General features: G+C 41.5%; 1 protein-coding gene across 1 annotated transcript; it reads right to left on the bottom strand.

The window, feature by feature from the left end:
- Window positions 1-11,994: 11,994 nt before the first annotated feature.
- Window positions 11,995-27,056, bottom strand: NUF2 (NUF2 component of NDC80 kinetochore complex). The gene is made up of 13 exons (XM_075156766.1): window positions 26,876-27,056; window positions 25,669-25,743; window positions 24,104-24,180; window positions 23,355-23,416; window positions 22,325-22,422; window positions 21,654-21,727; window positions 19,697-19,793; window positions 18,711-18,773; window positions 17,796-17,933; window positions 16,718-16,858; window positions 15,745-15,920; window positions 13,774-13,909; window positions 11,995-12,774 (listed from the first exon to the last, which is right to left on the bottom strand). The coding sequence occupies exons 1-13, from the start codon at window positions 26,996-26,998 to the stop codon at window positions 12,625-12,627; spliced, it is 1,410 nt and encodes a 469-aa protein (XP_075012867.1). The 5' UTR covers window positions 26,999-27,056; the 3' UTR covers window positions 11,995-12,624.
- Between the last annotated feature and the right edge of the window lie 79 nt (window positions 27,057-27,135).

The raw sequence follows: 27,135 nt of genomic DNA on the forward strand, positions 1-27,135 counted from the left end.
TGCTATTAAGACTTCCAGGAATAAGATTTCTTTTTAAAGGAGCATCACTGACTCTCTTAGCTGTGACTCACTATGAACTCAAATCCTTTCCTGCAGTACTGCTTGCCTAGGCAGTTGTTTCATTTTTTTAATCAGATGTTTCCTCCCTAAAGGTAACGTTTGTCATGAATTTCATCTTATTGATTTTGAACCATTCCTTCAATTTGTCTAGATCATTTTGAACTCAAAGCCTGCTCTACAGAGTGCTTGTAAACTCACTCCCCAATGGCATCCTCCTCGGGCATTGTAAGATATCCTTTCCTGTACGAGCCAAGGTATTAATGGAGAACTGTACCACCCAGTGTAGAGAGCTTGCAGGACTCGAAAAAAAAAAAATCACTCTTTGACAATAAGCCAAAGACAATTGTTCTTTGAGAAAGGTTCTTCCAATCAGTGTGATTCCACTTTCTAAGCAAATTCAGTCCGTGCTGCTTTTTACAGCAGTGTCCTCAAGGATAACACCAAGAACTGCAGTCAACAGGCTACAACCGGTAGTAGTAGTCACCAACTACCCCATCACCCACCCGGCAGCTATCCAGCCCAGAAGGAAGATTCCCCTTGGATGATCCACACTCAGAGGAAACAAGCTCAGAGTGCTTTCTTGTCCCATCCAAATCATCGTAGCTTGATCCTTCCTATCTGGCAATTCAAAAGCCTTCAGGACCCACTCTGAATCCCAGTGGCATAGACCTTTCTACACCCAAAGCACTGGATACCAACCCAGACCAAACTCTGCTTTTTTTATTTCAAAAAACCATCTGATAGCAGTGCGAGAGTGCCAACACAGCAAACACTGACCAGCTGACACATCTCTACTGATACAGGGCAGGACAGCTCAGACAGAGCTAACACGTGCTCCACAATATGTTCACTGCTGTTTTAAAACAGGAGATTACACCAATGCCCCATTCAGAAGATGTCAGACTGTGTTGGCACATGGTCACAATGTGTTGTTACATGGTAATTTTCCCCTCAGCCCAAATATCACTAGCTAACATTGTGCCCAGCCACTGCAAGATAATCACAGGCAGAAAGAAAATCCAAAATTCTTTCATTATTAAGTCTGTACAACATAAGATAGATTTTTTTTTTCCCTTGCGTTTCAGCTTTTTGCCTGGCTGCAAGGAGGCAGGGGAGGAAGACATAAAAAAAGATACATAAAAAAATGCTTTCTTAACACTGGCTGCAAATTCACCTGTCTCCTCAGTGCTGATACATTTTTCTTCAAAAGTTTGCATCCTTTGACATCTTTGCAGTCCCTCCATGTTCCTGCTGCTGTTTCTCAGCAATAGATAAGAAAACTTCAAAACCTTGCTCTGCATTGGCAATAATGAGATTCGAAAGAAAAGATTTTTTTCCCAATCTTTCCACATAAAAAAGGTCTGAATCAGAGCCCAGCAGTGCACAAATATTACTCATGTCACTGACACTAAGAAAAGGGGAGCTGTGAATAAAAAATGTTAAAAATGAACACAAGGAGCATTGTTTGCATATCAGAAAAATTAATCTACATAGAGAAGTGTAAGAGCCTGCAATTCAGAAAGCAAAGAATTAGGACAGCCCAGCTGAGAATAATTTTCTAGCCAGTTAATTTAATTGCATAAATCATTCCTTTGTTAGCAATAAAGAGATATAATTAAAATGAGATTGCTTCTCATTTCTATTCTCTGGAAACTAAAGGAATTGATTTTGGGGAAAGCATTCTTCCAAATACCAGATCGGCAAATTACATTTACCTTTTTAGAAAGGCTAAATTATTTTGCGCTAATATCATGGAGGGTTTAATTAATTATAGATCTGCCATATGATCTTAAAGAAATAATTTACTTAATGCCCACAGAACAGAAGTTTGTAAGTGCCGCGTATCCCTCTGATAGATGGTGTGCAGATTTTTACAAACAGGTCAGAAGTTGAACAGGTGGCTGTCAGGAGAAATATGAGGAAATATAATAAATGTTTAAAGATGGGGGATGGTTTGTTAAGAGATATTAAAGTACAGCTTCCTATTTATTGGCACATACCTGCATTACTGTTTTTTGAACCCCTCTGAACTGATTTTCTTTTAAATATTGTAATGATGGTTGTTTGCTATCCACAAATCTTCAGGGCTCAATAAGCATTAACAGGTTAATAACAGAACAACAATCAGAGCAAAAAAACCTGAAGCCCACCTATCAAAACAGAATATTGCTTTTGCTGAATATTGCAGGCCCTTAACAATGCTGTAACACAATACATCTAAATACAGAAGGCCTATGGCTGTGCCTCTGTCATACTGTACACCATGCTTTGTAGGCTCTGCTTCCCCCCCCACAAAGCCACAAAGAATCACAGAACCAGGGAGATCACGCAAGGTATTGAATTCCCTCTTCTGCACTTACGGCCAGCCAAGCAACAGGTCTCAAACAGAAAAGACCAAAAATAGCCTACGCTACATGCGTCCCACACACCACAGCACTTCGCCCAAAGCCCTACAACCTGCAGTAAAAACAAAGGCCATAACATGCGACAAAGCACCACCAACACTCCAGCTCTCCCCAACACAAATACAGAAAAGATAAGTAGAAGCCTTCCTAGAAATAACTAAGAGTCTTCCCGAATCTTCATATGCCCGCAGCTCATATGCCCTGCTAGAAAGGGGTAAAACAGTGTCCGTCATTGTCATCTGATGGGAACTCTGAAATGCAGTGATCAGTTTAGCACTGAGTTTGCAAGCAGGATGCACCAGCTGTCCGGAAAATAATGTCATGCTAATGGGGAAATACCAAAGGCCTATACTAACACCCTGTCTGTATCATGCCCAATTCCTACGGATTCTGGGGAAGAAAACCTCAGAAGCTTAGTTAAGGGATAAAGTTGGCAGGGTGGAGAAGGACTCTTTTCTATATGCGAGGGATGACCAGGAGAAATCCTCCATCACAGAACTCGTGGCATGAACAGCAACACAAGTTCTTCTAAACCTGTCCTCATCAGACTGATTTTCCTTCTACAGGAGTCTCCTCTTCAGCTGTAAGATTCCTTCCATGGTCTTAACCAAGTGCCTTCACTAGGCAGATTGCAAGCTAGTTTCCAAATTTCATTCCTTTGAAGGTTAAGAACTCTTCTACCCCAAATGCAGTTATGAAGGTATATACATAATATACATACAGCATCATTTGGGGGACCTGTCTTCTCCTACCATACTCTTCTTGTAACTAGTTACCATGCAGGAGACCTTAGATACAACGGTGAGACAGTGGGGAGGGGAAAAAAAAAAGAAACCCAGGCACAAACTTTTCATCTTCCATCAAAAGCCAAACAGGCTAAAAAGCAGGAGGAATACAAGGAAGAGCTAAATGACCTGAACAGTTAAATCAGCTGCACTTGGCTTCTGCTGAAGCAGCCCCAGGCACTCTCCCTGGCCAGGCAAGCATCACAGACTCATGAATACTTCAAGTGAGTTACAACCACCACACTGTTGGAGAGGGGCAAGTCAGGCAGAGGTCTTTCATACCCACTCTGGGCTTCTCTCTACAAGAAAGGAAGAACAGACACTCCTTTCTACATTTTTGAGACCACTCGTCATTTCATGCTGCCCACTCTCTCAATTGCCCTTTTTAATCAGGGTAAAACTGCCACCCTTCCGCTTCCCTCCACAAGAGGCTTCCCCTGCCATCAAGGATTCCCAGATCTGGTGCTCTTCAAACAAAGGACAGACTGCTAGGTACAAATTTAAGTCAGACTACTCTGATGAACTCTCCAAAGATCCACAGAAAGTTTTCTACAGATCTCAGACAGGTACTAAGCTGCATCATTTCCAAGGAGGACACACCTTGTGCAGTAAATCCTGCAGACCATGGAACATCTCAGCAACGTACCTGCCTGGCAACTCTGCTCTCAGGACCAGCTTAGCCCATCCTCCCTGGCATCTGCAGGAAACAGAAGCTGCCCAGGATCAGCGCAGCCAGTAAGTCATTCCTACACACAGCCCATCACACACACACTGCCTCTGCCTCATAAGCTCTTCCTTTTCTATGTGCTTTGGGACAGGGGGAGCGGAACAGGAACAGCCTTGGCCCAGGAACATCATTCCCCACGCAGACCCCCACTGCACAGGGACAGTACACTCATCACCAGAGAGGATGCTGTGAAGGACGGCAGGTAAGCTGAGAAAGGAGAGGGCTTTGCATGCAAGAGTTAAAGAGCAGATGATTAGATCTCATCATTTGATATTTTCAAGAAAAGTATTGTGTTGCTATGGAAACCTCAATATAACCCATGTTTTCCCTCCTTTTGTTTGTTCATTTTCTACAAACACTGGCTTCTCCCAGTCCCCTCCAGTGGGGCTTGCAGCTCACAAAACCAATTTTTTTTTCTGATGTCCACTTCTCTTTGCGAGTATTTTTTTCAATACACTGTCTTTCACAATATCACTGCCACAACCTCCAAACTCTTCTTTTGCAATAAGTACTGCATAATTTGCTACCCATTAAGAAACTCAGCTCCTAGGCATATTGCTCTCTTTCTGCATGGAGAAAAAGGGAGAAAAGCCTCATGGTAATAAAATTGAGCCTTCTTGGGCTTCATTCAGGGAGAAACCACATCTACAACCTCCCTTCTCCCAGGGTCAGCAACGTGCACCTCCAGTAATTGTGTTTGAGTACTTGTAAGGACCTGTCTCGCTCTAGGCATTGCAGGTGTTTATTCCCAAATTACAACAGCACTGCCCGCGAACTTTCCGTGTAGAAAGTGAGACCAAAACCAAAAAGCAACTTAAAACCCCTAGAAATGGACTTTGTATTTGCAGTAGGGTCAGACAGCCAGATCAAAGCAAGGAACATAGCAAAAAACAAAGCAAGGTCCTGTGGATTCTTCCCTGTTAGATAGCCCAGGCCTCATCGGTGCCTATACCTGTACAACTGGAGGACGCCAGGTGGGAATCTAGCAATACTACTACAAACTGGCAAAGAATCACCTACAGGCAGCGACACTGGCAACACCCTGGAAGGGTCATTTTACCTTACCTGTCGCACTGTCTCTTTTAGATTGTCAGCACTGTAGGGCAAAGACCGTCAGAGACTGTTATAGAACACAGAGCACAGCAAGAGCCAAACCTGATTCTGGCCTGTTGGCACTACAAAAGCAAAAGTGACACAAGGTGATAAAGAATGAGAGGAACAAACCTGACCTAATCCCCACCAAGTCACGCACACACACAGAATAAAAACTTGGTCTCTACCTAGCAAGACATCAATGCAGTTTTTCAGAACTGCTACTGGGTTTTGCCACTCTGGAGTCACCGTACTGTTATCAAGCAATAAACCGCAGAACAGCAAGAGAGCACCCAAACCTTCTGGGCCTGAAGAAACAGTAGTGCTGATACATACCTACCATTTATTTTCTTACATCCACTGGCATCAAGAAAGTCCACCATAATCAATATTCTGCAAGCATTTTCATAGAAATATTACCACTAAAAATACCACAAATTAAAAAGGTCCCTTGAATGCCACAGAAGAGAGACCAACCAAGTGTGAAATGCTATGGAGTTTCATGGTGTTACATATAGTTGTCCCCATTTAGAAGGTCTCAAGAAACAGAGTGTTCCCTTTTTAGCTTTGGAAAATGAGGTATTTTGCAGGCAAAGAGAATTTGGATATTCAGCTCAAAGTTTCCCTTGTTTTTATTCTCAGGTATCTCTAACCATTTATTTTACTCTATTGTAATACGAAGGATTAACGAGTCTGATGGAAACATCAAGAGAATCTTTCCAGAAGGAAGAGGTCGCTCTAGATACAAGACTTCAACACACAGGAGCATTTATCTGCCAGATTCTGTTTGTTTGTTCTGCACCTCACAACCTCATAATTTACACACACACACTTAACTTCACATCATCAAAACAGATCCATGTATATACGCCTTTCACACTCACTCCTAGAGTAGTCACCTGCACAAACTACAGGGAAGTGACTACCAAGTGCAGGTTCCATTACCTCCTTTCTCCAGACTAGCTCTTATGTCAACAGCATAAAGGGTCATATCCTTAGACAGAAACATCTCTCGGTAAGCTTTGGAGACTCAGCGCCAGCTGAAGGTGGCTTCAGTGCCTGAGCAAACTTCACTAAAGGTAAAAAGGCACTTCAAAGCTGAGTCCCACTACTGTTGTATAATGCAACATGATTTCATGGGTACTGGCGACCTCAAAACACCCTTCATATCCTCCAGTTGGAAGACAACACCAAGAAAGACACAGCAGCTTTTTGCAGTTGTTTGCAAACTGACCTTCAGTTGTCTGAAATCTTCATATAAAAAGAAGTTTTAACTTTTAGTTTACCTGGTCCTGGCTAGTCCTAGAATATATGAATGTCAAGCTGCAAAGGTGTTATTCCAGTGCCGGAGATTCATCAAGTTTCCTTTGGCTTCCTCAGCAAAGCTGTGGCAGAAACACAACGTGAATTCACCACCACTATCTGTGCCAACAGCCCCACCAAGTGGCCAAACACACCTACATCGTCTCGTCCCACTCATCCTACAACCAAAGCAGAAACGTCTCACAAACAGTTGAAAAATACAAAACTTGCTCACCTAACGCAGCCCTACTCTTTGCCCAAAGCCTAACAGAAAGAGGGCTTCCAAGATCGAGTTCTGAAGATCTTCTTTCCAGCCAGACTGTGGAACAAAGGCAAAACGGGAGTGAAAAAGAGGCTTCCTTCCTTCACAAGGAAAGAAGCAGCAAGACATACAAGCAGGGGAAGAGGTGTCACACAGCCTCTTAAAAGTTTTGTTCATGTTCACATACTGTGCCAAGCCATAATCTAAGTTGCCCACCCACTTCCCATCTTACCCATTACTACTTTTTCTACTTGCAAAGATACCAAAGTTGGTTTAAATTCTTCCACTTCCCATCTTACCCATTACTACTTTTTCTACTTGCAAACATACCAAAGTTGGTTTAAATTCTTAAAAAAATTGGAACAAAGCCCTGTCCTCCCTCTGAGACAACATATCCTCATGGGCAGGAGGCACTTACCTTCCTTTTTAATAGTTTATGGCATGGAGTCTGTGCAAAGGAAGGATACCCAAAAATAACAGGAAGTTCAAGCTGTGCTGTCCAAACATATATTCTGGATGTTCATATGTCTGAGCTTGTCAGAGGAGGTATTTTCATCTCGGTGTTCATGTACAGCACTCTCCCAGCAGTACAGCAGCTGCATACGACAACTCTACTGATAAGTTCCATGCCTTCTCTTCTACTCTACCCACCTCCCCCCCATACTCACTTTTTTTTTAAATTCTAAGCTAAAACTGTTCAGCTCTAAGGAAGGAGGTTTGGGGACAGGCTATGGACAAGCTGACAGACAATCCGTCTTAAACTTCCTGCTCCTGGAAAATGACCTTCTGAGTGGTAACTTATATTCACCCTGACCTTCTAGGTGATCTAAGCTACTGCCTGATCTATGCAGGTTCCCTAAAGAACAGCTCTAGTAAGACCCAGACCATGCTAAACCAGAGCACAAAGCAAGTGCCTGGGCTCTGCTCTGTATCAATCTGAACTGGCACCAAAGTTACCTGGTTACTCAAGCATACATGCAGAGGTGGAGGGCCAAGTCTACAAGATATTTATACAAAGATGGACGAGACAATAAATCTCCCACATAGGTTAGCATGCTCAGACCAGGGCTACATCGTGCCCTGGTTTCCTAATCACCATGGTTTTCCTTTGCTTAAAAGGTGCATTGGTCTCTTTTTACATTTATTTATTACTGTGGCTGTACACATATGGCCTTCCACACATGGAATGTGCGCACACATGGCCCAACAAAAGGATCACGAACAAGTCAGATCTAAACAAGCCCATCTTAGAGTAAAAGATCTGACAATGGTTAGCATCAGAGGGAAAGCAGTCACTGCTTAAAAGGACATTCTGGGTCGTTATATAGCTACAATAATTTTTTACTGTACAGAAGGAATAGGCAGCACATAACCTACATATGACTATAAGGGAGTTAAGTTTCTTCAGAAGAGAAAAGGCCTGGCATCTTCAGGTTGACCCTATGAGTAGCCCAAGCAAAAGATAAGCATTTGTAACTGGATCTAAAAGAAAAGGTCTTGCAGATATTAGATAAGGTACAGAAATTCAGAACAAGGACTTGTCGGTATGCACTTGATGTTTAGAATACAGATACAGCCTAAAGCCACATTAACAGCACACATGAATTATTGGACCTTGTACGTTACTGATGCTGCTTTACATCATCCAAATACTCTCATTGTTGATCTATCCAAGAACAGGCACTAGCACCACAGCAAGATGAAGTCTAAGGTCAAAAGTGGAAATACAGCCAGTGGTAAGCATGAAGGCTGGTATGGAGGTTTCCCAGGCTGAGTGAATAAAAGAGATCAACTCACAAGACCACTGGAAAGATTCCTGCTTCCCTTTGAGCTTTTAGCTTAAAAATCAAGCAGACACATCTATGAGAAAAATAAAGTATTTTTCAATTCAGCAATACACAAGATAGCACATTCCCCAACATATACATTGCTTATAATATTAGAGTTTTCTTTTTTTCAAGAAGAAAAGTTTGTAGGGAGCAACAGGCTTTCATAGCCAAAGGAAAACAAGGTATCTTTTCTCACATAAGAGTTGTGCTATAAGGAAGAAGTGGGGAGAGAAGTATAGCAACAGTAAAATAAAATAAGCAGCATCAATACCATGAGAGAGTTAGGGACTTTGCTGAAACAGCTACAAGCTATTCCTGCCCAGGTGGGCAACCAAAATTACTTGATGCCGTATGCTCTCAAAGGGTGTTCATATGGAACACTCTCACCTCAGTAGAAATTACATGTTTGCTTACAGGATTGGGAGCTAAGAAGATTTTTCATATTACTCTTTAAACCTAATATCTAGCTGCAAATATACTCATGCGTGCAGTCTGTATTTCTGTACTGCTAAAGATTTTACCCTGAAATAATCCATGTGTTGGGTATAAGATGCAGTCATGAACACCACTGTTATCAATGTAGGCTTTTTGTGGGTTTTGTTTGTTTTAGAAACTCCTCAAAAATATCATTTGACCAAGATACAAGAGGCAGTATACACACAGCTAGGCTAGAAGCCAGGTCAGAGTATGGCTCTCAGCGTTGAAGAGCAAAAACACCCCACAGTACAACCAACCAACACTTGCACTACCAAGCTGAAGGGGCAGCCCAAAGGAGAGAAGACTGGAATTCTCTAAGGCAAAGCTAAACTGAAACACACACACTAGATCAGAGCCCTCCTCAACACCATCTTGGAATGCTTTTCCCCTAATCCTAAGAAAAGCTCTCTCATTTACCATATAAGCAAATATTGGTGGGAAACTAACAAGAGCTATCAGGGAATCTGAGACTCGCACACATTCAACAGGCGTGAGATACTAATACTGGGAGGATCACTTATGCCTAAGGGAAGGGCATACAGAGCTGAGCATAACCTTTTCAAAGGTCTGTAAGAAGGCTGCTATTTTCAAGGACCAGCTCCTTCATTGCTTACAGAACATTGTTAGCAACGAAACACATTTGAAACCAGTGAGATCAGAAAGCCTTGCAGCCCAAGCAGTACAATGCAAATTTGCTACAACCTTTATATAGTATATGAAATGCAAAAATACATGCCAAAAAAAAAAAATCAAACACACATTTAAACAGCGTTATGCCAAGCTGCAGAGCAGCTACTGACGTTCAGTTATTCTCACAGGTAGACCACAGGGAAGGCTGTGAAGGTCTCATTCCACAAAGTCTAGCCTAGCTATTCTCTTCTATCAGCTTCATGATAGATGTCCATCTAGAATTCGCTTATTTCACACCAGTGTCTCTTCTGCAGTCATCTTTGATTTAGGCCTTGGCAGAGGCCTCTAGGCATTTAGACAATAGTACTAACAACAACAAAAAAAAAAGAAAATTTTGAATAACACTGCCCTCTTGAGGGAAATCCCAAAGGCTCTGAGCCCGAGGATGGCAGGGAGTGTGCTGATATTTGGTTTAGTGTTAGGCAGTCCTGCGAGGAGCAGGTAGTTGGACTCAACGATCCTTATGGGTCCCTTCTAACTTGAGATCTTCTGTGATTCTGTGAAATTGAGCTGTATCGCCTTAGCAAAGCCATCCTCCCTTCACTGCTATTCAGGTCACACTAAAATTCCCTCCACTGCCTTGCCATATGGTTCAAGATGAGTAGAATTTCTTGAAAAGCAGCAGTAGACTCACACCTAGGAATCAATTCTCTCTAGATAAAATACAGTTTTGGTTATGTTTTATTTATAGGTATTTTAGGTACAAACAAATAGACAGGCCACTCTGAAGGCACAAGAGTCTATTGGAAAAACATAAACCTGTCCCTGGAAATCAGAAGTTTTGTTTCTTCATGAATTGTGGCCTTTTATTTTACCCAACAGCTGGTGTTGTAAAACCAAAGAGCAGGAACCAGTAAAACCAAAGAGCAGGAACCAGAATCTAGCATTTTCTTTGTCCTGCAAATTCCTAATCACTGGGCTACACAAGCATGATCTCTCTAGCCTAAGAATCTTGATCTTTATATGCAGTTTCCTGAAGGACAGTAAGCTTATCCTGTCAAACTCATCGGCTGGCTGGAGTAATCCCTCGCAGTATCTATTTGAAGCTTTTAGGAATCTCTATCCCAAGAGCTGCTGTAACATCCAAGCTGTGGAGCACAACCTCCAACCAGTCTTTATGAGAAAGCAGATGCTACTGCTATGTTTATAGACCACCAAGTCACATGAGTTCACTTTGAATCCTTACAGCAACACCAAAAAAAAAAAAAAGATAAGCCACACCCCAAAATTCTCAGAGAAGTTAAAAGGAGGAATGCTTGGCTTCCAGTATCTTGTCAAGCTGGGATATAGGCTAGACTGCCAGGAGAAGCAGGGATATCTCAAAAACACTCAGGGAAAACTCTACACAAGCCTTACCGTCTGTCCTCAAGAATTTCATAGCATTGTAAGTCTGGAAAAAACTAAAAATTATCACAGTTTTGCAGACATCAAGTTCATTAGCAAGTACTGCCAATAGGAAGCAACATCTTCCCATAGATAGTATCTGTGTCACACTAGAACCTATGTTATGGCAAAGGGAGTGGGCACACTTGCACATGAAGAACACAATGCTTTAACACACAGCACAAAAGGAGAGATTCATTAAAAAACTCACTTTCAAAGCACAATATCTAAAACATCACTAATTATTCCATGTGTGGCCTAGTGTATGAAATTCATAAAGAATTTTTCTGTGCCTTGCATGTACTTAACATCTTTAGCTCTTGGAAAAAAAAAATCAACTACCTTAGCAGTTAGACTTTCGCTAGTCTGTAGACCAGATGCTGCTGCACAACAGTACAGGACTGTTGGGATGAAGAGTACACTCACCTGAAAACATGGTTGTGTTACACACCCCCCCCTATCACACAGACTATGTTTGGGGGAAGTGGGAAAACTGTATGAGCAGCTTTGTACTAGTTAAGATTTGCAGATTAACACAGACTTTCACTGAAATGTCTCACATGCTACAATGTAAGAAAAAACCTCAAAGCAAAACGTTAGAAGGGTCTAATGCCTCAGGAAGAGCTTTAGAAGCAACGATCACCTGCTGTTCCTAACTGACTTGCTAGCACCTCTAGCTAATAAGAGGAGTTGAAGAATTAAACAAAACTAGAAAGATATTATCTATACAGGCTTGAATCCTCCTCTCTTCATTATAAAAAACTTTTAGTAGTACACACTCCTACAAATGTGCGAATCAAAATTTTTAAATTGGAACATCATGCCAAGTCAGTTGGGAGAGTGGGGAGGGAAAAAACATAAGAGAAATAGGGTTAAATATCCTTATATCAACTATGTTTAAAATTAACATTTTATTTCTGGAAATAATTAAAAACACTGTGGCAAACTGAGAGCCATCACAAGTTAAGGTACAAAATACTCATCTATGTAATTTGTTTAATAGGACTAAGCACCCAAACACAGACTTTCTAATAAACACAGATGAGGGTTCAATACCCCACAGAGCAGAAACAATGGGTTCAAGCATCTAGAGGTACTGTACTGTTAACTAAAACGATATTCTTGCGTGTCTACTGTCACCAATATTCGTGATGAGAGTAAGTTGGCATTTACATGGATGCTACTGCTCCATCAGGATTTAATCTTAATTGAATAATGGTAGTGGAATATCACCTATTACTGACTTATCTTGTCCATTCAGGCCAGACCAAAGCGCCAGGTCTTCCCAGATCAAAGTCTGCAGAACAGTTTCTACAAAAAGCAGGATTCTGTCTAAATGTCAAGCAATTTGGTGTTAGCAAGACTTGCATTATTACCGCTAAAATCAGATACTGACTGAAACAACACAAACAGGCTAAACCGAGTGTTTTCTTATCCACATTAGCAAGCTCACGACATCAGGATCTGTCTAGAAAGCTAAACGTGTTCTGACGTGGTTTTTGAGAAAGCTGGCTTTTGCCTGGAATAATTATCTATCCCATACGAAGCACAAGCTCTTGAGTTCAGATATGAGGATAAACATAATGAGAGTGGAATACAAGTGAAGACAGCTCTAAGAACCACTTCCAGGAGTCTGAACTCTAAACAGCCCCTTCTTCAGTTCAGCAATTTTATCTTCTCTTGAGGCTGCATAACTCTTTGCTGTCTTAATGAGAGAGTCATGATGCTTCTCCAACCCAGCCTTCAGATTTAGGTATATTTCCTAGAAAGAAGAGATAAAGGGGGGGAAATTTGTCAAAGTTAACATTTATGCTTTATAAGGATTTAAGTGAGAGTGGTCTGGTGGTCTCAAGTAATTTCAAAGGTACCTCGTCCCAGGCTTAAGAAGCAACATTCACAAAACACAGGAAAGTTACAAAACACTGGAAGAATAAGAGCAGCCACAAGCAAAATCTCAATATTACGATTCTATTTGTAACTCTAGTGGTCACAATACTAAGATGGTCAAACAACCAGCACTAGCCCAGTATTCACACTACTACTGCCCCATTCTGTGTTAACATGTGTCAGTAAGGTCTTTGCCACTGTGACTGCTACCATTATCCTCCCACCATGGACGGTACTTCAGTAATGAACAGATAGGATGAGACCCTGCAGGCAGACTGTGATCCCCTACTCCCAACCCATCAGGATTTCTGCCTCTTTCCAAAGTTGAGCTGGACAGTCATCTTCCTGAAACCCTAGGAAGAAAGGGTTTTGACACGGCAGGTGGTCCTGCATTTGAGGGAGACTGTGGAGAGAATTACATTACTGCCCATCACTACAACACAGTGAGGCCTCACAGGTCAGGTCCCAGGGGCCAAACAAAAAAAGAAAAAAAAATCTGACTGCTTAGACCTGGAAGTACCATGATACAAAAACGGACATCATGGAACTAGCATAGTATCTGCTAGTGGGGAAGGCACAGGTGGGAAGACAAGTTTAATTTCCCAAAATACTGGTTGTCACACCATTCCAGAGTCTTCTCTGCAAATCCCACTTCTCCTGTGGGCCATCTACAGCCTACAGAGATGAGCACAAGCCCTAGCAACCCAGCGGAACCACAAACAGAAGTACTCTCCCACCAACTATCCACCCAAACCACCACCTGCACACCCTACTCATTTTTAAGGCCAGTAAGTGTTCCTTTATCTACACAACCCAAGTTAAAAAAATCAATTCTGAGAATACCAAATAGGATTCCTTTAGGAGAAAATCTCACCTTGGCTTTCATTTCTTCTTTTTCAGCATTCTCCTTCAGCTGCTGAATTTTGAACCTTGTCTGTTGGATTTCCTTGTGAATGGCCGTCACTTTATCATATACAGCACCCCTCTTCTCCTGAACTCTGTTACAATATCTAAAGGTGGGAGAAAAAAGTTAGTACCGAGCCATTTGACTAATTGCAGATTAAGCTTAACCGTACCTCAAGCAAAGCTTACATTTTATGAGCATGAAACTAACAGCTTCTAGAAGCCATGCTGTATAGAATTTACTTGCTTAGAAATTTGTCCAATTCCAAAACTAGAACAACTTAGGTACAAGAAGTGAAATTCCAAGTGGAGTTAGAGGAGTATGTTGAAGATCCTCAGCTGCTGCCAATCAAGGCAACTCAAGTGACTCCAGTGGAACAAACCCAACAGACAGCTGGACACTGCATCTTCCTGCCTTTGAGTAATGCAGTACAGATGTCAGTGGAGAGCCCTGCTGAAAAGCCATCCACTGGACCAGGTTAAAAGCAATATAGCTGCACTTGATGTTTCCCCATAATTGAAAGTCACACATTTTCCTTAACCTCAGATCCCCTCCCACCAAGTTAGAGTTCTAATCCCATACATGTACACGTTATCTGCAACTTCCAGTCCATCATTTCACTGCATCCCAAACAAAGACCAAATAGTATTTCCCCAGCTTGCAGGTAAATCAAGATAGCGCCAGCTGTGAGCTGCCATGTAATAAGCAAAGGGTTAGTGTGGGAACAGGAGATCTACGCTGACTTCAAGTGCAAAAAATAACTACCAGTTTATACTAAGCATTTGTACAATAATTCCAATACAGTTGGAACTATAGCAGCTGCTTTCTCTAAAGAATGGCTGAAATCAGTCATATTTAGCAAGAGCCTACTTGCATCTTCCTACCTCAAGGGAAGAGTCAGGACATATTCCCTTATTCACCAGCAAAAATTCTTGTTTTCAAACCAAGGTTACCTCCCTTCCCCTCTTGCTTATCAAAGCATCTAATTTTATCACTCAAGGGAAACATCTAACACATTAAAAACAGATAAATCAGCAGCAACTTTTAATGTAAAGGAGCATTAGATTAATTAAAAGCTACTTTTCCTTCCAAATAAAGAATGAAAATAATATGATGTCCTTTAGCCGGTACAATGCACTAAATGAGGAGCAAAGGACGCCTGAGAATCTTGCTGCCATTCTACACACCACACAAGCCTTACAGCATAACTAAATCTTAGTTGATTCTCTCAGCTATGTAGAAAAAGCTCTCTTCCATCATAGTTAATCTACCCAGCCAATAGTTTTCCATATGTACAAAAAAAATGTTATATAATAAGCTTTCTCTATAACAGTTCAGCACTTCTAATCTCACAATGAAGCCACAACCTTACAATGCTACAATTTGCTGCTGCAGAAGTGACTGCTGTGCTGCAAACGTCGCCTTGCAACTTGCCTTTAGCATACAGTAGGAAGGAAAATGGGCTAAGAGGCTTTGATCAAATGACACTTTTCCTTTTGTTTTAGAAGCATCATGTCAGGATAATACTCCTCTGAGATACGAGCCCCATTTCCCCATGGGTCTTGAACATCTTTGATAATGAGCAAAAGTGGCAAGGGAAATTATGAAAAATTCATGAAAGGCAAATGGGGCTTTGTTGAAGTCTGATAAGTTGGAAAATTATCCCAATGTGACATTCTCTTTAAGAAGATAAAAGAATCAAGAATAAGCATTATAAATTAAATTAGTGCTCCAATAAAAGAATTGCTGTCAAGTCACATTGCAATTATTGATTTGAGACCCCAAGTCCCTGCCTGCAGCATTACTGGTCTTCATACAAAGCTATCCCACATCGCTCATTTTCTTCTTACTGCTAAGCTACATGTTTGTACTAGACGCGAACTTTGGTAGCGCATAACAAAGACATAAAGTATCAAGGCAGAAGTGTCAGCTCATCCATACTCAAATACAGTGTGCTTATGTTGTTCAACATCTTCACGCTTCTTTTTTATCCTTATTTCAGCTGTAGACAGCTTCTCATGTTTTGCAGTGACCAGTCTCTTTAAGGAGATTTCATCTGTCTTCCCCTTTTTCAGCTCTATCTCAGCACTCTCAAGCTGGTCCTCCAGATTTCTGACCTATAGTACATAAGAAGTATTAAAATAAATTAAATAGGGGAAAAAATAATCAAAACAGCATACCCTGTTAGTTTACTAGCTTCCTGCTTTTGAAGATCTGATTGCTAACTAATTCTCCCAGTTAAATCCCAGTTCCCTAGTCATTATCTGATTTTAAATACATCCAGATGGACAAGATCCCATCACTTAGAATGATTTTCAGAAGTTACTGAGTTCTGCTATAGCTCTTAGCCAAGGGTAATTTGAAGATATGCTGTACAAATACCCTAAACGACTGCATATCATTTTTCAATCGCTCCTAACAATTGCATTCTCCCAGAATTGAGTAGCAAATAGCAAGGTACTGTACTGTGACAAACATTTCATCAGGGAAAGGCTGGCTTAGTAATATTAATAAAGTTAAAGGCACTTAAGACATGACTCTTCTTGAAGTAGTAATTTTTTGCTGTTAGTTTCTGCTCTCTAGGCAGAAGAAACTGGACCTCACTTTTCTTCTTCCATCATCTCCTACCAACAACCCCAAGACAGTTCAAACTATTTTAGGTCAGGTTTCTATGGCAACAAAGGTTTTGACTATTAAAAGTGGTCAATAGTACATTAGCTAGTAGCACACAGCAAAGCAGTAGCTATGTTTTATTGATGTTTTTAAGAACGAGATTTTGAAGTTATCCAAATTCTTTTTTTTTTGGGGAAGAGGAGATATAGGAACTTTCAAAATACAGACATTTACTGATGATAACTTATCTTGCTTAGACATTACATCCTCCCTAACCAGATATAATTTGGATAATACAAACCTCTGATAATACACTGGCCAGTCTCTCCACATTTGCTCCCTGTCTTTCCATCTTCTTTTGATATAACTGCACCTCCAGTTGGCATGATGGCAGAACCTCAACTAGGTCTCTATAACTTTCATATTTCTCAATAATTTCTTGCTTTAAAGAGAAAAGACTATTAATAAAGCAGCTTTGGAGTTCAGCAGTTATCTTGTATAGTATTAATGCATATTGACTTTTGTACCCATTCCCTTGTTGCTTAACATACACTGGAATTAATATTTAGTAGTTACTGAAATGAGATCTTCAGTTTGTAAAAAAAGCATTTCTTTGGAAAGCACAGGAAGAGTGACATGCAAGTATTTTACAATGAACTAACTAGCTTGTTACAAAAGCTTTCAGGACAGAAAAAAGCTGTACAGTGAAGAAATTCTGTACTGGTAAAACAGGAGTTACGTAAAGCATCATAAAAACAGATGTCTGGAATTACAGCAATAAAGTTTACACCTTTGGAATAAAAATACCTAGGAAGACAAAGATATGCAAGCTTCACTGATGTATGAGCAATCATGAACTACAAACATTTAAAGACTGGACATTACTATAAAAAAAACCAAAAAGCTAGGAACAGAACCCAATGTTCAGCATACTAGTGGAGACAGCCATCAATTCCAGAAACAGTGAATGATAACAGAGACACTATGAAGCATGTGTTCTAAATCCAAGGACATTTGTGAGCTGCCAAAATATTGTGATCTCTTGAGAGCAAACAGCCAGACAGGAATAGTCTAGATTCAAGAGTTCTACACCTAGTTTCACAAATAAACAGCTTCTCATTGAGGACAAAGCAGCAGTGACTGCAATCCCACTTTAAAAACCCACCAACACAAACAAACAAACCAACCCAAAAACACACCCCCACAACCAGTCTTCAGTTTTCTCTGAAGTTGTGATTTCATTTCAGACTAACCACTGTTCTGTTGATTTTTGACTAGAGTTATAAGTCATTCAAGAAGCAGTTCTAGATGATGACAGTTCAGTAAAACGTGCTTTTTCTAGTAGAATACCTCCTTGTGTGGACAGAGGAAAACCTCACCTTGGATTTCTTGAGTTTCTGAACAGTGTCTTTCATCAGTTCTTTGTAATTTTTCAGTTCCTCTGGACTCTCCACAATTTTTGATTTCAGCTGCTCTTGTTCTTCTTTCAAAGTAGCCATTGTCACTTTAAGCTCATTCTAGTTAACAACACACACATACTTTCAGTATTAGCAACTAGGTGAACAAAGAGGAGTTATGAGGCATGGTTTGCCAGGATCTTATGACTAGACAGGTTCTTTTCTCTGTTGTAAGTCATTCCTCATTAAGAAGTTTGTTTTAAAAATAAATTCCTTTAAACAGCATTAACATTCCCAATCAAAGTAGTTAACAGTCCATTTTGCTGCCTGAACATTGCGTACAGAGGTACAATACTAAGTCACAAGAACAGCATCTAACTAGTACTCCACAAAAAGCCTGCCAGCTAATACATATTAGTAGCAGCTCCCTCCTTCAGAATCCCTCACCTAGGGCCACTGAGGCAGTCACTGCAGGGTTTCAGAGCCAGCTCTATCAATCTGGTAGAAGAGAAACAAGTGTCCTGTGCAACCTCTCAAAAACCTCCTGTTTTGTCCCACCAGGTCAGTGGCTGCCTCATTAGCCATTCTATGCACCTAAGGTAAGGCCGTAGCTTCTCAGAAGTCCAGATTTCTTGCCCTTTAACAGATCAGCTTCCTGAACACAGATAGAGCTTTACATTGCAGAGATGTGTATTTAAAGTTAACAACAAAAAAAGCTACTGCAGTAAAGCTTCCATGGGGAGAAAAAATGAAGCCAAATCAGTTTTTTAAGAAACTAATAATCATCACCTGAATGTTACCTCGCTCCAATAATAATTTGATCCTAGAAAGAGAGATGATCTATTAGTTGATCTAAGATGCAAGCTACAGCCTACACCTACACAGAGGTGTACTTACCAGTTTTCGGGTACTCTCTGCAATATCTGACTTCCTTTGTGAAATCACTTCTTGCAAAGCTGTCTAAAAAAAGCAACAAACTTTAAATAAGCATCTCTACAACTCCTTTACCCTTCTATCATAGATCTGTCTACAAGAGAAATCCCATTTATGGTTTCTTTGGAGTGCCATAATTAGCAGACAAATCTGTAATCTATAAGATTTAAAACACAGGGAAGGAGAACGTTGTTGCAAAAGCCACTGGGAGCACTAAGGATGCAGCCAGCGGTAGGTAAGTAGGAAGAGGGATAAGAGATGGACTACCTCTATTCTTACTGACCCTGGCAGCATTACACACACACAACCTTCTTCACCAGAGGCACTGTTCTTGAGAAAAAACTAAGTTAATACAAGGTGCCCAATAATACAGAAGTCAGGCACGTGGTTAATATTAATAGTAGAAACGTGACTTAACATAACAAAAAAACACTAACCACAGTTTTGGTTTTTTTTCTCCAAAGCGGCTGAAAAAGTTACCTATGAGACCTTAGAGGCAAGTTGCCATTGCTGGAAAGTTACCCCTGCAATCAACCCTACTCTTTTTGCCAGGCGTTCCCATGGGTGACCCTTCTTAGGCCTCATTTCCTGCCATGGCTCACTTCCAGTTCCAATTCTTTGAATTCAGGTGGAAAACAAAGGGAAACACACACATCACTCTTCTGAACAATAACACCGGTATCTCCCAAGTCATTGCAGTAATGCATTTCAAAAAGAGAGCGCCGAATACACTTTTATATTCCCCAAGTCTGATTTCAAGTATGTTTCACATTCCTTACAGTGAAATGAAGAGTTGGGGTTAGACAAGAGATTGTGTTGCAGTGACCTTTGTTTTAAATCAGAAAAGTCCCCTTTATCCTTTGTAGAAGTAGGGGGAGGGGAACAAAATCCACAGAAACATGATCAGAAGCCATAGCAGCATTTCAGAGAAATATATAACAAGATCATACTTGTTTCCGACGATAGTCTTGCCTTAGTAGTTGCTCCAGCTCTCGAATGTTATCTGTCAGTTGCTTGACCTCTGCTTGATGTTCAACTGGAACAGTGCTAAGCAAAAAATAAAGATATTGCACAGTTTCAGCATCATTATAGTCAGGTCAACAGAGTACAGTAGATGAAAAAAAAGCACTCTCTCCAAAGAGTTTACAACCAGTAACTTTAGTAATCAGGGCAAGACAGTCTCAAATTAATACATCTTACTTTCCTTTGCTTGTAAGATTTTGTAGTTGAAGCATAATCTAAAGAGCTATTTTAGCAAGAAGTGGTACAAGCATAACAGGACTAAGTTTAAAGATCATGTTAAGCAAAGCACAAAAAAACAACACTTCTACCAATTTTTGTGGTGATTTTCATTTATGAAATTTGCATAGTATTACCTGCCATAGAAACAACTTGTATTAGGGTAGACCTATAGCTAGCTAGAGAACCTCCTGTCTAGCACATACCAAGAGCAGCTATCAGAGAAAAAACTCTTTGTTTTGAAAGCTATCTTGGAGACTAGCCATCTCTTCATCCTATTATCCACAAGCAAAACCAAAACTTAATGGTGCAAAGACACAGGCAATAGGACTAAATGGCCTGAAACGGAGAATGGGGCAAACATGTCAAATAACTAAGGAAGATAACTTTACCCATCTATTAAGTTAAAGATGGGCTTCCTACAGCTATTGAAGAGATAAAGACATATCACTAAAAACTAACTATAACAGCAAAAAGTTTCACCATAGTTCCCAACATACAAAATACAGTATCCTCTCAGAGCAACTGCATACTCCCAAAGTCACATTTTTACTTTCTGCCAGCAACATTTCTAGCCTAATGCCAGTACAGCTCCTTCTGTAACTCTGAGTGCAACCCAACAGCAACATCTCTATATTTTCTGGCTTATTTCACAGGGAGGCTAACCAACAAAGTCAGACAAGGGCCAAAGGAGAAGTCAGGTCTGCTCAAATTAAAAGTTCCTACAGTAGTTATCAAACAGTTCTGTCAAATCACACAGTTTACTACTCAGTTTTTAGACACCCCATATAGAATCATAGAATCATTTAGATTGGGAAAAGACCCTTAAGATCAAGTCCAACCATTAACCTAATGCTGCCAAGTCCACCACTAAACCATGGCCCTAAGCGCCTCATCTACACGTCTTTTAAATACCTCCAGGGATGGGGACTCCACCACTTCCCTGGGCAGCCTGTTCCAAAGCTTGACAACCCTTTTAGTGAAGAAATTTTTCCTAATATCCAATCTAAACCTCCTCTGGCACAACTTGAGGCTGTTTCTTCTTGTCCTATTGCTTGTTACTTGGGAGAAGAGACCGACCCCCACCTCACTACAACCTCCCTTTAGGTAGTTGTAGAGAGCAATAAGGTCTCCCCTGAGCCTCCTTTTCTCCAGACTAAACAACCCCAGTTCCCTCAGCCGCTCCCCATCAGACTTGTGCTCCAGGTCCTTCACCAGCTTCGTTGCCCTTCTCTGGACACGCTCCAGCACCTCCATGTCCTTCTTGTAGTGAGGGGCCCAGAACTGAACACAGGATTCGAGGTGCGGCCTCACCAGTGCCGAGTACAGGGGCACGACCACCTCCCTGCTCCTGCTGGCCACACTATTTCTGATACAGGCCAGGATGCCATTGGCCTTCTCGGCCTCCTGGGCACACTGCCGGCTCATGTTCAGCCGGCTGTCAACCAGCACCCCCAGGTCCTTTTCCTCCGGGCAGCTTTCCAGCCACTCTTCCCCAAGCCTGTAGCGTTGCCTGGGGTTGTTGTGGCCGAAGTGCAGGACCCGGCACTTGGCCTTGTTGAACCTCATACAGTTGGCCTCAGCCCATCGATCCAGCCTGTCTAGATCATGTGCACTGAACAGTAAAGTCAAGCAGTGCATCTCACAGTACTTGCTCCACATACTCACTTCAGTTTCTCCAGCTTCACTGCTGCCTCCCGATTTGCAGTCTCCAGTTGTTGGTGTTTCTCCATAGCTGATTTCTGCAAATTAAATATTCAGAGATATTTTTTATTTTAGAGGAATAGGGTTTCTCTCTGGGCTTCTATCAGAGCCCTGCTCATCATTTCACATGAAATGCACCATCTCTGTACTGCTGAGATATTCAGAAGAGAAGCCACCCGCAATTCTATGTTCAATCCACTGACTGTTACATCTGTCTTTTCTCAAAACGATGTGAGGTGTCAAACCTTTGCTTACCAGGCTAAACTATCAAATAAGTTACTGGAAAAAAACTTCAGATAATAGCCTAAGTAATAACTTGGTAATGGTCATACAGAAACCTTTACGATATTGACAAGCTCATCCACTCTTCTAAACTGACATGTTTCCTTAAGGGCTTTGCAAATGTTTTTTTAAACCATTTACAGTAGCTGTGTATGCTTATAACACATAATACAGTGGTACAAGTTTTACATAATATTAAACTGATTCCTTCCTGTATTACTTGGCTACATTTAAGATTCCAATGTGTTATTTAAACACGCAGTTAAAAACCCACAACCTTTATGCTCGTAGTTCTAGGTTAACATTCATTATACTGAAGTAGGTATCTGGAGTAACACGGCACCCAATCTTACATAGTTCAGTTGTAACTCCAAGTAGACCTCACGTCGGAATTCCCTGAAATTTACAAAGTTGAGAATGCCACTCAAGAAGCGAGCTGTCCTCTTTGTTTCTGAAATAGGAATTGCAAGCCATCACTATTCTGTTTTCCACATGCATTGCAATTGCTTAGAAAAAGTTGGGCAAAAGATAATTCAGAGAAGAGACAGAAAACACAAAACAACAGAATCCAAATTATTTCTTTCCATGCTCATCTTGCAAAGATTTCACAGACACAAAAACTAGCACCAAGCTATGAACTTACAATGTCTTAGCAATTCTATGCAATTTAACAAATGAAAATGGCACCTAAGAGAGACTGTTAAAATATAGCCTCCCATTAAAACAGAAGTCAGGGAGAAAGAGTGTCAATCTTCAACTACAACTCTGAAGACAGAACCTTGCTGTAACCTTCGGGCTAACTGAAGACAGCAGTTTGAACTGCAGGGATTTTTTGGCTCTATTCCAAGCAAACTTTGTGAAAGATTATTACAAAGGCCTTGAATGTCTTAGACGAGACGGAGCCAGAAGTGAAAGAGTTCTTCAGAATAGCCCTTTCTAAGTTGCTTGTGTTGTACCAGAATCACTACAGCTGGGTTTTGAAAAGGGTGAAGCAAAAATTCAATCGCTTCCTACATAGGCATTAGCATAAGAAATCCTATAGCATTACAGAGTTGCCAGGATAATTTTCATTACTATCTATTCTTACACTATTTCAAGTATGTCATCGTCCACTTTCCAGACCAGCAGTTCAACAGACTCATAGCATTCAAAACTCCCCTCGTTATTTAACTGGATTAGCCTACATAAGGAATAAGGAGGAGAACTGCTCATTAGAACCGGCTTGTCTAAGGGCCACAGCAAGGGTCAGAAGAGCAGCTGGAAGCCAGGGACAGTTCTCCATAGTAGGTGCCCATCTGGCTATGCCAAATGAGAAAAAGCACCTGGATATCAAATGAAACTCACCACCCCAGGAAACACAAGGATTACAATGCACTTGCTTACTTGGGTTTAAAACATCAGCAATTTGAAAATCATTGATGCGGCACACTGGAAGTAAGCGCTCCCTGCAAGGAAAACAAAATACAACCTTATCTGCAGTAACCATTACTCAGTTTTTGTGCTATACCCATTTACTAAAAAACAGATCTTGTCCTCTCATCCCAGAGCATTTATACAGCAAGCATGTAACAACAGTAAGTCTCAGGAGACTAACACAGTAGGACTCCACACACAGATCAACATTAAAAATTTGTATTCTTACAGCATCTCACAAAAACTTCTATAGACAAAATACTTGCCTGTAGAACAACTTTTCAGCTTAATTAGGGAACTCCTACACTTAACTGTTAGCCAATTCTCCCCTTAAAACTGAAATGAAGCTTAAAGTCTAACATTCGCCTCATTCCAACAAAGATATCTACACAGAACTCAGACACACAACAGGTACTTTAAGATCCCTCTTCTAGGTGTAATGATGACCCTCTAGCCATTTAAAGTATAGATTTGTACTCCATGTTGATGAGGCTGGATTACTCAGTTAACACATTCATTTTGACAAGATAGCTGCCTGCTGAGAATTCTACTCTTAAACTCAGAGATTGCTGCCCCTCTTCATCTGCAAATTTCATGTTGCTCAGAGCTAACAAGCAGTGGAACCACCATCAGCAAAAAGGCATAAAGCCCCACTACTTCTAGTAAATTGGACCTTTACAAGGAAGAGCAACTGAACAGATGCAACATCTTCTACTTACATGTGAATATACAAATTACAAACAGGTAGAAAGCCTTCAAATATCTGTGGATACATTATGTCAACGTTGACTGGCATCTAAAGAACAAGAGAGTCAATGCATAAGTAGAGAATACTTAAACAAAAATACACAGTTTTGTTTCCACAACATAAGATAGTTCAAACAGGTTAAACACACTGAGGATGGTCTCTCCGTCCACAGGGAACACGTGTTAGAAGCTGAAGAATTCCATCAAGTTAATCAGCAGACTACTTTAATTTTGGTTGGTCAAAATATAGAAAGACAATAATAACTAAAGCAGCAACATTACAAACTCTGGAATTCAATCTAAACTCTCTGTTTTAATTTGTTCAAAACTGGTGCAGGACAGTCTCTGCATTACACACCTAATAACAAGAAGCTCTTTCTTTAAAGACCCTGAAATTCACTCAGTCAACTGTTTTATGAAGAAGTCAGAAGGAGAAGGTAGTGGTACACTGTTACCTTTTCTGGTATTTTAAACCTCATAATACAGTATCCCAGCTAATGTCGTTGCCTGTGAAGAACCGAGTTATCTTGTCCACATACGATCTTCCCTTTCAGTTTATCCAAAACTGGCATGAGACAATACTATTTATTCTCACTTTCACAAATCAGTTCTTGTCTAACAGAGACAGAAGATAAATTAAGTGTTAATCAACAAGGTACCAGTTAACCTCCAGCTGCACTTCTCCTTACTTTCCTCTCAGTTAATGGAGAAGTGGAGATGATCAAACATTAAAAGCAACATTCACTTTCCTTCTAGACCAGTCTAACACCTAAGCAGAGACCCTCCTCCATCCATGGCCAAAGGCAGATGCCCAAGATGACAGTATGCATTTTCAAGGCCAGAGATGGTGTCTCTTCATAAGCTTGTCCAATCCCTCCTGGACTTTATGGACATTTTTGGCACCTGCAGCACCTCAAAGAAAAGAATTCACAGCTTAACCGCAGAAGGAAAAGGCTCTCCACAGAGCCTTTCCTTACAGCCTACAGTGCTAAGTGAGCTCCTCTTCATGCCCACTAGTTCCTGTAGTGAAGAAAGGAGTCTCCTCTCCATGAAGAAAAAAAAAAAAAACCAACAACCCTACAGAGGCAGCACACCCACAAAACCGCTATTTCTACAAGTATCTCGAGCTGAAGCCAACTTCCAGACCAGGAGCAATGATCAAAGCAACTTCTCAGACATAATCAGCAAGGCCTCAGCAACAGTGCACAGATGATGCTCCCAGGTTCATTTACCTCTGGTAGGTGACCCATGCTGATGACTGCACCGCAGCTCTGCGCTCTCATTCCTGCCTTAGCAAACAGACTAGTTGCCTCCCTGAACATGAATGCAAATGCCTGTGGGTATACAGCATCTCACACAATTTTTCTGCAATAGAGGCAGAATTTCTAAACTCCCATTCATGCAATTACAACATACAAAAGAGTAAGCTGCTTGCCATTTGCTAGTGAGAAGGTAAGAGGGAGATACTTCACCATTTAATTTAAGTGCAATATTTTTTTCCTTTCACATTTTATTACACGTGCCACTATAGACATACCATGTAGAAATGCTCCAGGCGGATTCCATATACCTTCTGCAGGATTCTCATGTAAATCATGTGTAAAACTTCAGGCTGCAAGAAGAAAGGACATGAATCAGTATTCCATATGATTGATTATTCAGGGCTCCCAGACTAGGCCAATAAAAGTAGTTCTGCCTTTAACACATGAAGACCGATTTCACTGAGCCACCAAGACTAACAAGTTTTACTTTCCAATAGTTTGCAGTTCAAGCATTACTAGCTCATAATACAGTTACAAGAGACAGCAATCAGCTCAGACAACTACAGCCCTAACTGCCATAGCTATGCATTGTTTTTCATTACATTGCTGCTCACTGAGCAGTTTTCAAACCAAGTGACACCAAAATCTAAAAAAGGTCACAGAAACTATAATCCCATAGCAAAGAGTGCCCTTCATCACGTTATTAAAACAGAGGGGCAAAAATACCTGCAAGTCAAACAGTTATTCATTTACAGCACTAATCTATGATCAATTCAAATCAGTCTTGCTTCTTAAAAACGATCATCCCATCGTTCCCTAAACAAGAAGGGCCAGCTTCCTCCTTCAGCAGGCACAGGCACATAATAGCACAAGAAATCACACCGAGGCATCAATTCAATTTTAAAGCCACCTCTCTTTCGTTAAGGAGGCTGCAAGTCTGCACTAACGTTAAAGGTCAGGCCGATACAAGAAAAACGGGAGCGGAGCAGGGAGGGGTTGCTTTTTACAGGATTGGTTTAAAAGCATTAGTTGGGCAACTAAGCTGTTGAAACTATGACACTATACCAAACACAGTGGCTATTTTAACCTCGTTCCCACAGAACTGAAAAAGACAGACCGTGTAATTTCCTGTTTGTCCGTTTATGACCCCACCCCCTCCCTGGTGAGGCTTGAGCAAGCTTCTCTCAAGCTGAAGAGAGGAGAAGCTCCAGGTTTAGCCCTGTAACTCCTACGAGACTGATCTGCCACATCGGAAAAACGAATCACCTCACCGAGAAGGCGTTGCTGTACGCCAAAGACCACGCACGCCGGGGGAGCGACCACCCAAGAAACCAACCGACGTGCAAGAAAACCTCTGGTGCTACGGCACGCAAAGGCCTTCCTCCACGAAGGACAGGAAGCTGCCTGAGCGCGGCGGGGCTCCCCCCGCCACTCCCGCCCCGCCAGCGTAGGCCGCGGCCTCCCCCGAACCCCCTCACGCACCTTGGGGTTGCCGAACACGTCGCCCTTGACCAGGTTCCGGGCCTCGGCACCCGCCAGGATGTGGCTGCGGAGGTAGCTGATGATGTCGTCGGGGCTGTAGCGGGGAAAGGTCAGCGTCTCCATCCCGGGGCCGGGCAACGGCCGCGCCGCCAACCGCCCCGCGCCGGCCGCAGCTTGAATCTGGCGGGCACCTCCTCCGCCTGCGCCCCGCGTCACGCGCAAGCCCGCCGGTGGCCTATCCGCGACCGCGCCGGCGGGAG

This window comes from Calonectris borealis, chromosome 8 (assembly GCF_964195595.1).
Source record: "Calonectris borealis chromosome 8, bCalBor7.hap1.2, whole genome shotgun sequence".
In the NCBI taxonomy this organism is placed as follows: Eukaryota; Metazoa; Chordata; class Aves; order Procellariiformes; family Procellariidae; genus Calonectris; species Calonectris borealis.